Below are 11,372 nucleotides of genomic sequence, written 5' to 3'. Positions count from 1 at the left end.
CTGTTTAGCTAACAAAGTTTTATTAGAAGACTCTTCATTATCTAAAGCCCAGGCCTCATCTCTTAATTTAGACTCATCCAATTTCAACCATTTTCTCCATTGTATTTTCTTATCATTTTCCTTATATATAGTTCCACCAAAATCTTGCCACAAGAGCAACCATTTCCTTGTAAAGTCTCCTTGCAAGCATAAAGGCACTTATCGATTGAGTAAGTAGGTATTGATTGAATTGTAACTTTCAATAGGATTTCCTTCCCTACCTGGGAAATGAAATTTTTATTTGAGCTATTGATTTCCCCCCATATCCTCTCTTTTATGACTCGGAAAGAATTGTATTTTGATCTTCCCAAAAAATATGGTAAGCCAAGATACTTATTGTACTTATTAGTAATTGAAGTTCCCATTGTCCTTGCGATCTTGTTCCTCACTGGAGCACTGGTATTAGAATTGAACATGATTGATGTTTTTGTTTGTTCAAACATTGCCCAAAACCTACTCATATTTCAACAATAAAGCTTACTGTTTGGTCACATGAAATTCTCATCTCAAATATAAAATTATCATCTCATCATTATAATTTTTTTAAATCTCCATATAAAATAAAATAAATAATTTACTTTTGTTTTAATTTTTTTAAATTCTAATATAATAATATAATATTTTAATATTTAATTTTAAAACTCAAAATTCTTATCTGAAAAATTTCAATAACAAACATAAGCTTTTCTGCTACTCTACCATTGTGCTACCATTTGTGCTCTACTGGTTGGCCGCCCCTAGCCGCAAATATTTAAGTAAGTGTTATAAACATAAAAATATTAATTAAACATAAATTTATGTGATAAATTAAATATATTTTATAATAAACATAATTTTTATAATATAATATAATATATTAAATTATATTAATTTATGAATTATTATAATATAATTTAATACATTAAATCATATTAATTTATGAATTACTTTTTCAAACGTTTAATTTCCTAATTATTATCCGGTATGAGTAAAGTCGCAGGCCCCCCTCGTAACCGTTGCATGAGGTACGCGAGCACGCACCTCCTGATAAGCGCGTGGGTGGGCAAAGCTCAGTAGTAAAATCAACCCAAGTTCCAGAAAATTTCAATGTTAAACACAGACGGCCACCTTTCAGCTTTCTTATATATACGTGTTAAGGGAAATGAGGATTACAACATAGCGCAGCAGCTGCTGAAGATCCAGTACTGGTACTGGGAAGGAAGATTTAGCAGCAAGCACCTTGATCTTCTTCTTCCATACCCACCCATCATGACCACCATCTTTCTCTTTCTGATCACTTTTCTCATTCTCTCATCATGTCTCCCTTACCTCTCCAAAGCGACGTTCGTCTCTGAAGTGGGTACGTACGTTCTCAGCTCTCTCTCTCTCTCTCTCTCTCTCTCTCTCTCTGCTCCTGGTATCTTCTTGCTTTAGTTCGTCTTAAAGGTCGCTAATGGGATTTTGGTGGTTTTCTCTTTCTGTTTTTCAATTCTAGCGCAAACACATAACATCACGAACAGACAAAATTACACCAATTTTGTTCCGATGTACGTTATTTTCTTTTATCGCTTCAACTACATTTGTAGAAATGACATTAGATCTTCTATTGGTAATGGAAATATGATTAACACATTATAAAAACATCGCATAGCAGATCTTTCTCTCTCTTTATCTCTCTGTGTTTTTGAAGCATGCTGTTTAGATTTCATCTTGATCAGCACAAAATTTTTGCTCAAGTCGAATCGTGAGAAATAAATGGATTTCTAGAAACCCAATATTCCAGATCAGATCAAAGTTTCGTAATACATATTTCTAACAAATTAAATTATAACCTCGATCGTCCTCTTTGTGAAATCATTTTGCAGCTTTCACTGTGCTTGAAGACCGATCGTAACCAGCTCATGTTATTTATATGATTATGACAAACTCAAACTCTAAAGAGCAGCTAGGAAATCCATATTCTTGCCAATGATCCCGCTGGAATTAATCAATTCCCGTTTTCATTGCTAAGCAACTAGGCTATCCATCGTGACGGGAAGCCAGGAATGAATCTTAGGGATCAAGTTGAATTAAACTCTAAAACCCTTGATATGATGATTTATATATATATATATATTTCTCAAATTTTTGAGGGGCCAGATCGTCCCGGCCTTGACCCCACTAAAATTTGTCATGATAGTGACAGCTGTTTAATTTCTTAGCTTTTAGCATTAGATCAAAACACTCATATCAGATGCAAAATTATTCTCCAAAAATAATGTCATTGACTTGTTTACGCTATTATTAATTAGCAGTACTACTATAGCGTCACTTTGATTACATGCTAGCTGAAACAGTTATTTCAGCCTTTTTTCTGTTATATCCTTGAGGACAAAGAAAGTATTAGCTTCTTTCCTTTTGATGTTGTATAAGGTTATGAGGCCCAAAATAATGATTTCGGCAATTACTTTTGAAAAGGGAGACAATATTTGATGCGTCTATTTAAAAAAAAAAAAAAAAAAAAAACCTGTCGATCAATATTTTGTAGGATCGCCTGGTCATCAGATTTGCTTTATGTTTGATTAAAAAACAAAACAAAGAAAAGAACAAAAGATGCTCTCTCTCGACTCTTTACTTAATTTTCTTTGCAAGAATATTTTTGTCTTGATAACGCTTTCTTAATTTGTAGTCGGGAACACGTAAAAGGAATGTCACGTTATGTCATTGTGTCTCACTGAGTAACTATATATGTAAAAGGAATGGAAACAGTAGATCATGCACTTCTAATTTGTCTTAGCGGAATAATACTAAATACAGTTTTAAGACGTACAAATCCGCTCACTCCATTTAAAAAAGGTTGATATTTTCACATAGGTCTAAGGTTTTTTTCTATATTTTTAAATGGTATGCTTGAAATTTGCATACTTTGTATAAACTATTTTCCTTGAATTATATTTTCATGCTGTACATATGACCCTAATCTGATTATGCACTTCTTATCTTTCTTTTCTTTTTTTCCTTTTCCTTTCCTCTCTCTTCGGTTTTTTCTTCTTTTTGGGGGGACAGATGATGAAACTCCATTTACTTACGTCGAGGGAACTGGAAAAGGGCCAAAGAAATGGGGCGAAATTGATCCACATTGGAAAGTTTGTGGCAGTGGAAAAACGCAGTCTCCTATCGATCTTCAGGACAGAAGGGTGCAGGTTTTTCCTTCTCTGGGAAAAATAAAAAGGGATTACAAACCAGCTCCTGCTGTTGTGAAGAACAGGGGACACGACATTACAGTAAGCTAGCTGCCTGAGTCATGCTCTGCATGTCATCATTTTCCATAATCATATTTACACATCAATTCAGTTAATGTTTGCAATTTCAATCGCATTAATGCATGAGCGCGCGGCATGGCCGCCAACCAGGATTGTGAAATCTAGAATAGTTAATTATTTGATGATCAACCCACACCAGGTTATAGAAACATGCATCGCTAGGCCCTTTATATAATTCTTCTAAACAATGACTCCTTAATGTATCTAAAAGTGGCATGCATGTACATCTCTCAGCTGACGTCTATTGGTTCAATTTATTCAAAATACATGTTTTGTCAGGTGATATGGAGAGGAGATGCAGGAGACATTAACATAAATGGTACAGACTACAAGCTGCTACGGTGTCACTGGCATTCCCCCTCCGAGCACACATTCAATGGATCGAGGTCTTTTGTTTGACTTTTATTCTTTGTATTTTTCCATTTGTCTGAACCATGCTATTAAATTTATGTATCTTCCACTCAACACATTTTTTTTTAACATGCAAAAGTGCAATGGCTGATGACAAATATTATATATATTCACTGCAAATTCCGTTTTCAGGTATGACTTAGAGCTACATGTTGTTCATTTAAGCTCCAGTGGAGAGATAGCTGTTATTGGAATTGTTTATAAATATGGCCACCCTGATCCCTTCCTCTCAAAGGTATCTAGACTGTCTTCTCTTTCATTTGCTTGGACAGATGCATCCATGATTGACAAAATGCATCAAATAAACAAAATTTGGCCAACCGGGTCACTTGGATGGTTTTTTAAAGTAAAAAGATATAAAATGACTTTTGATATAAATGACTTGAATTTTCAATTTCATACCCTTCATCTTTACTCTTGAAAGTAAAAAGATATAAAATGATTGGAAGAGACATATGTTGTATGAATGAATCGTGTCTATTTTGAGAATTCGTACTATGTAGGTACTTTTCCCAGCTTGTTTTCTCATCTCCCCCTACGTTTTGACAGATGTTTCACCACATAAAATCAGTTGGGAAAGAAGAGAGAAATTTGGGGACTGTCAATCCGGGAGTAATTAAGTTTGGGAGTAGAAAGTATTACAGATACATTGGATCTCTTACAACTCCTCCATGCACTGAAGGTGTCATTTGGACAGTAGTCAAGAAGGTCCTTTGCCAAACACAGCTCAATTAGCAATTGCAGTGTTAGCTCTGTAACCCTTAATTTGTCTTCTAACAAAACATGACTTCTTTTTTGTAGGTGAGGACAGTTTCAAGGGAGCAAGTGGCAGCTTTAAGGGAAGCCGTTCACGATGTAAGTTTTTTATAAGTAAATATATAACTAGTGCATGCCTATCTGTCCTCCCCTCACTCCCTTCTATCCATCTTCTTAAGGTGATTTTCAACAGAGTATCCTGGTTTGATCAACATGTCTTTTTGGCAGTGGAGCCTCTAGTTTCATTTCAGGATCGATGCAAATCCCAGTGAAATTACTTTGCCGTTATAAACTTTCTGCTGTGTTTGAAAGTTTACTGTTAGTTTGTTCTTGTTTCAGGGATTTGAAGCAAATGCAAGGCCGACTCAACAATCAGATGGAATAGCGGTTCAGTTTTACAATCCAAGCGGAGGTTCTACTTAATTGGCTTTCCGCTACTGAGAAGAAAATTAAATATGCCGTAGAGCCATATAACTGCATGCGTTATCTCCTTTTACATAAATAAAAATGCATCTTACAGCATGATGAGCTAAAGCAACCGCCCCTTGTTTACATTCACATGAAAGCGGATTTGCATGTCTTGATCGAAACAATTTGCCCATCACACTTGCAAGTAAAGACTGAACAATGAAAAGCGATATTAGAACCCATGTTTTAAAATGTTGGTTTAAAGAATTTAGAAGGAAGCAAAGGATTTTTTAGTAGGTTTGTTCTTCCAATCAACTTCCATTCATATATCGGAACCATAAATCGGCATGGCATTTGTGTGGGAAGACACGATCAAGACATACGAATCAACTTGACAATATCGTTATCCAGAGACTCGTAGCATGGCTCATTGTCAAATATATCCTCACAGGAAAGAGATATGGAATGATAATTCTGTCAACAAATTTACCCATAAACACTCTTTACACAAGACCCATACAATTGAACAGAAACTCGTAGAGATATTAGTAAAGCTAGGAAATAAAAGCAAATATCTATTGCGCTAAAATACACCAATAGACTCGCCAATCGACATCAGATCAAACCAATCCGAAGACCATCATCAACCTGGCTATGCGATAAGGAAGGGGAGAACAGTCATCATGAAGGTCTCATAAGTGAAAGTTGCTGAACCGGAGTATGCCTTATCCTTCTCCTTGAATTTCTCAGTTAGTCCCTGCAAGTCGAATTGCCTTGGTCAAAATGTTAAAGTTCAGTCTCTATAAGTGCTGGAAAACTCAGATTCAAAGATTTCACACAATTAATTCAAGCATGCAAGTTAGAAATCAGAATTATCAAAATGAAAAGAAAATGCTCTTCTTATTTTGGTAGCGGAATTCTGTATGGGAAGAAAGGTGGCTAGAATTCGGAAATTCATAATAACTCAAGAGTACTGTAAGCAGTGCAGAATGTATTCAAGTCAATAAGCTTCAGGAAAAGCTACCTCAAATCATTTGAAAACTTAAATGGAGGTCAAAAAGGGAAAAATAAATGCTCTTTTGCTAGTGTCAAAATCAAGTAAAATGGCACAAATGCCTTGTTCGAGCCAATGTAATTAGTGCATTGGGCATGCATGCCAGAGTAGAGGCAATATTTCAATCAAGATGATAATAATGTTAATCACAAGATATGAGCTCACCTTAACCGTAAGACAGCACCTGCATTGCAGAAAAAAAGGTAAGCCATTAATAAACAGAAAATATGTTGCAACTAAAACGGTATCTGATCTTGAACCAACCAATAAAATAGTGAAGCAAAAAACAAAACATACTCGATGAAATTATCATATTCAATGGCCTTGTTTGTGCCTCCAGTTTTATCAAACTTAGAAACAAGCAGATCCAAAACCACCGGCGAGACAGCAAATCCCAGACTCAGAAGTGCCTCTCGTAACTCGGAGGAATCAATTTTGCCACTCCTGTCCCTATCAAATCTCTCAAAAATGTCCTGAGAAGTCGAATATGGTAGATGATTATACAAATTTAGATTTTAGACGGGAAAAATGTATACTATCACTGATAATAATAAACCTCTACTTACTCTCCAACTCTGAAGGCTGTAGAATACTGCAGTGAATTCCTTAGGTCCTGCAGTATATTAGGCGGAAAAAACTGAAGTTAATACAAACCTTGTTAGGTGGAGAACCACTAGATTCAAAGGAAGTTAGTCCAGTCTTGACTAATTTTAGGATAAAGGATGAAATATTAGCAATAAATTGTTTTTGTTTTCTCTAGTATGCAGGGAACGTGAGACTCGGATGGGCTTGCTCACAATAAATGGTGTGATGATGTCAGAAAGTTTCAAATAGATTTTTAAAAAATAAATTATTTATTATAATTTATATAAAAATTTTAAAAAATTATAATAATGAGATAATGATTTCACATCTTTCGCATCTCAAAGGAACGTAGCGGGCCCAGACGCCATCAAACAGCTATGACTCTATCATCCATATTTCACACGTGGAATGTGGGACCACGTGATGAGATCGCATGTACCCAATAAACCGCGGCCATATTCGGAATCCCACGGGCATTACGCGTTACAGATTAAGGGCTTTATGGACATTTCAACGCCTTCCTCTGCACATACCACCGGTCAAACATCGAGCGGCCACACCAGCCAACTAGAAGTCGTTCCCGTGAATCGGAGGACCTAGAACCCGGCGCATTTTCTAACGATAAGCCGGGATTTACTTCTCTCAGCGCAATCCAGAAGACAGGCAGATCTCAGTACAGCGCAGAACTCACTACACCAGAAGAGTGAAACCAGAGCTCTCCATCCCTCCCGTGTAATTGATAAATTTACCCTAATATTCATACAATTAAAAAGGGGGAGAGAGAGAGAGAGAGAGAGAGAGAGAGAGAGAGAGAGTATCTAACCGATTCTCCTGGTGTTGGAATTGGTGAAGAGGTGCATGAGAAGATGGACGGTTCTCAAGCTGAAGCTCTGGTTGTAGGAAGAGAGCGCCTTCTGCAACTCCTTGTCGTCAATAAGCCCGCTGCCGTCCTGGTCCGCTATCTGGAAGCAAGCAACGACGTTCGGATCGGTGCCGGGAGGGAAGGCCGAGGGCACCAGCGACCCGAAAGGGCTGGAGTAGTTAGGCCCCGATGGGGGGTACGCGGCCCCGGCGGAGGAGGAATATTGTTCCTTGGGGGGCTTGTGGTCGTAAGGCGGGGCCGATGGCGGGGCGCCGTAAGGCTGGGCCACGGGGGCGTAGGGAGACTGACCTTGCGGCTGTGGTGGTGGCGGCGCGCCGTAGGGTGTGCCGTACCCCTGTGGAGGTGCACCGTATGGGGAGGAACCATAAGATTGGCTTCCAGGCGTCGGAGCACCGTAGCCGTACCCGGAAGTATTGTGAGGGTAGCCTGACATTTTTCTGCAAAAAGGGCAATGGGGGAAGTTTTGTGCTGAGTTTGTTGACCTTTTTTCTCGAGCAACCTGAGTTTCTTTACCTGGCTTTAGGCAATAGGCATCGTTATGAATATAAACATATATATATATATGTGTGTGTATTAATATATACCATATGTGTCCGTAGCAGCGTTTGTAAGACCGGCACACGAAATAAGACGTGTTAGGCTTGACCCAACGCCACATGAACGGTACGCCAACGGACTTCCTCGTCAACGCGCGAGAACACGGATTCCTAAGGGATGTTCATATAACTCCTTCTATATCATTTCCCTTTTAAATATGAGAAACTCTATACGAAACCGGCCAGTGGAATTGTCGAGAAACCGCATCCTACGTGGTAAAATATAAATGATGCCGTTTTTATCTTTCTTTCGCCTTCATCTTTTCATTTCACATAATAGTTTTTCTCCATCTTCCCTGTGTCTACCACAGTCCACTCGAAATCCTATTACCTCCATTTCCAGAACTACCTTCTATCTTTATCTTTCACCTTTTTCACTTAAAATCTACCACGAGAAATCTATGATGAAGGAGCTTTAAAGTCGAAAGCCCATTCTCACATTAACCCTACCTTTCCACTCAAAATTGACACACGAAACGAGAAGATAGAAGAAGCAAAATTTGACTTGTTGATAGCTTGTATGACTTATAGAATCATGGAGAATAAGGAACATTAAAACTAGACGGTTTTCCAAACTATATTCTCTCTACTCAATGGAATGGATGGAAAGCATATGGGGTGAAAATTGCTTAGAATTCAAGCCAGAGAGATGAATTTTAGAGCAAGGAAGAACAGTGCATGTACCATCTTACAAGTTCACAGTATTCAATGCCCACAACTAGTCTAGATGTTCATTAGGGATGGAGCAAAACTTGTTCATAATGCCTTTCCAACTTGCAAAAGAGAAGTCTCCCTGTATCATTTTTATAGATGAAATTGATGCCATTGGCACAAAACGTTTTGATAGTGAAGTAAGTGGAGATAGGCAAATTCAGCAGACGATGTTAGAATTGCTTAATCAACTTGATGGCTTTAGTAGTGATGACCAGATTAAGGTCATCGCTGCTACAAATCGTGCTGACAAATTGGATCCTGCACTTATGCGTTTTGGTCGATTGGGTCGTAAAATTCAGTTTTCACATCTCACTGAAGAAGCCAGAGCCTGTATCTTGCAAATCCACTCGAGGAAGATGAATGTTCATCCATATGTGAATTTTGAAGAACTGGCTCGGTTGACCGATAATTTCAATAGGGCACAACTAAAAGTCGTTTATGTGGAGGCAGGCATGATAGCCCTTCGTGATAATAGTAGGAAGCTGAGGATTATAGAGAAAGCAGAGGATATACTTTTCTGATTTTTCGTTGATAAACAAACAACCTAATACATAATTGAAAGTAACATAAAAATAGGCACTATCAAAAGTTCAAAACAAGCTCCTATTGACTAGATAAACTGAAACAAACTTACTAGCACTCCTAACGACTAGGACAACCCAAACTTTCAAATTATTAAATTTTCTCAACAATCTCTCCCTTAAACTGATGTTCCAAACATACATCCAGTTTAATAAGAGTTAAACTTTGAAGCTCTATCCCTCAAATTGAAACATTTGAAGTACAAACACCAAGTAGCTTCCTGAGCTTCTGAAATGCAAGAAATTTGAGAGGCTTGGTTAGAATATCAACAATCTGGATACTTCACATCTATATGTTTGCTTCGACCATGTAAAATTGGATTTTTTGAAAGCTTTATTGCTGAACTGTTGTCACAATAAATATGAGTAGGTCCATCCTCCTTAAAATGCAGTTCTTTAAGGATTTTCTTTAGACAGATAGCTTGACAAGCACAAGCTGTTGTAGCAACAAATTCAGCTTCAATGGATGATAATGTGACAATAAGTTGCTTTTTTTATGACCATGAAACAGCTCCTGTCCCCATCACGAAAACATACCCATATGTGCTTTTCGATCATCTGAATCTCCTGCATAATCACTATCTATAAACCCAAATAGATCTGACTTTTCTCCACTCTTGTAGAACAACCCATTGTCCTTAGTACCTTACAAATAACGGAAAATTATTTTTGCAGCCAAGAGATGAATCTCTATAGGACATTCCATGTACCTATTAATCACACTTACAGCATGCATTATATCAGGTCTTGTTGTTGTCAAATACATTAAACTCCCCACTATTTGTTTGTAAAGAGTGTCATCAACATTTTTTCCTCCATCATCTTTGTTTAGCTTTATACCAAACTCAGATGGAATATTTACATTGTTGCCCAGATGACTAACACAAGAGGGAGGGTGAATTGAGTTGTATTAAAAAATAACAATTATAAATCAAATATATAATATAAAATATAAACAAAATATGAAATAACAATAAATATAAAGAGTAAGGGTAGAAAGAAGCAAACTCAGTATGTTAACGAGGTTCGGCCCCACTGCCTACGTCCTCGCCTCAAGCTACCCCTTGAGAATTCCCAAATTTACTATTCAACCTCCTTCAGGTGGAGATAGAAACCTATTACACATTTGAATAACACCGCTACAAAGGATCCGTGTAGAACACTCTCTACATTTGCAATCACCTTACAAGTAGTGATTCAACTATTCCCCGTATAGAATACTTTCTACACGCACAAGGGTTATACACACCCTTTTTCTGATACAAAAGCTGATAGTGGGTAGGTTATCAGAAAACACTCCTCAATGAGTGAAATAAGAACAATACAGCGCAAACTATATCTCTCAAAATGAACAAGGATTAAGGCTCAATGCTTAGAGAAGAGAGAATGAAAGCTTTGAATGAATGTTGTATGCTCTTGGTGTTGTAAATGTGAAGCTCTCAAATGATCTATTTATAGGCATATGAGACTTCATATTCAAATTTAAAAAGATTCACATGTCAAAGACAACATCATTCACTTTTTCAATTGTCAAAGACAACATCATTCACTTTTTCAAAAAAATCAAACCTAATCTTTTACTTTTGACATATGAAAAAATGAGCACACTTTCTTTTTCAAAAAAATCAAACCTAATCTTTTACTTTTTGCATATGACAAAAAGAGCACACTTTCCTTTTCAAAAAATTCAAACAAAATCATCTACCTTTTGTATAAGTCTAAAAAAGCATCAATCACTTTTGAAAATATTCAAATAAAACATGCACATGTGAAAGATGACAATCAATCATCTTTAATATTTTCAAAGTTCAATCATTTAATCAAGGCATGCACATGTAAAAGATGACAATCAATCATCTTTCAAAATTTTCAAATTTAATTTTCAAAAATATTCATGCACATGTGAAAAATGTATTTTAATGCTTTATGATAAAATATTAATTTTGAGTATTAATCCTAATTTCGAATTTTAAGAGATTTACAACATTACTCTATGACTTTAATGTGAATTTGTTTCCTTCTTGCCCATACTTGGTTCTTTGATGTGCTTGATTCCATTGTGTG

General features: G+C 36.8%; 3 protein-coding genes across 3 annotated transcripts; 2 read left to right on the top strand and 1 right to left on the bottom strand.

The window, feature by feature from the left end:
• Positions 1–1,116: 1,116 nt before the first annotated feature.
• Positions 1,117–5,137, top strand: LOC122276699 (alpha carbonic anhydrase 4-like). Its single transcript, XM_043086593.1, has 7 exons — positions 1,117–1,378; positions 3,064–3,281; positions 3,600–3,706; positions 3,864–3,966; positions 4,281–4,439; positions 4,533–4,586; positions 4,827–5,137. The coding sequence occupies exons 1-7, from the start codon at positions 1,126–1,128 to the stop codon at positions 4,908–4,910; spliced, it is 978 nt and encodes a 325-aa protein (XP_042942527.1). The 5' UTR covers positions 1,117–1,125; the 3' UTR covers positions 4,911–5,137.
• Positions 5,138–5,275: 138 nt separating this feature from the next.
• On the bottom strand, positions 5,276–7,966 carry LOC122276698 (calcium-binding protein CBP-like). The gene is made up of 5 exons (XM_043086592.1): positions 7,358–7,966; positions 6,516–6,562; positions 6,247–6,422; positions 6,115–6,133; positions 5,276–5,652 (listed from the first exon to the last, which is right to left on the bottom strand). The coding sequence occupies exons 1-5, from the start codon at positions 7,848–7,850 to the stop codon at positions 5,548–5,550; spliced, it is 840 nt and encodes a 279-aa protein (XP_042942526.1). The 5' UTR covers positions 7,851–7,966; the 3' UTR covers positions 5,276–5,547.
• Positions 7,967–8,753: 787 nt separating this feature from the next.
• LOC122275949 (26S proteasome regulatory subunit 6A homolog) lies at positions 8,754–9,248 on the top strand. Its single transcript, XM_043085297.1, has one exon. It carries the CDS (start codon positions 8,754–8,756, stop codon positions 9,246–9,248), a length of 495 nt encoding a protein of 164 aa, XP_042941231.1.
• Positions 9,249–11,372: the final 2,124 nt, after the last annotated feature.

The sequence above is a fragment of the Carya illinoinensis genome, chromosome 9 (assembly GCF_018687715.1).
Source record: "Carya illinoinensis cultivar Pawnee chromosome 9, C.illinoinensisPawnee_v1, whole genome shotgun sequence".
In the NCBI taxonomy this organism is placed as follows: Eukaryota; Viridiplantae; Streptophyta; class Magnoliopsida; order Fagales; family Juglandaceae; genus Carya; species Carya illinoinensis.
This window is presented reverse-complemented; position numbering and strand designations above follow the sequence as displayed.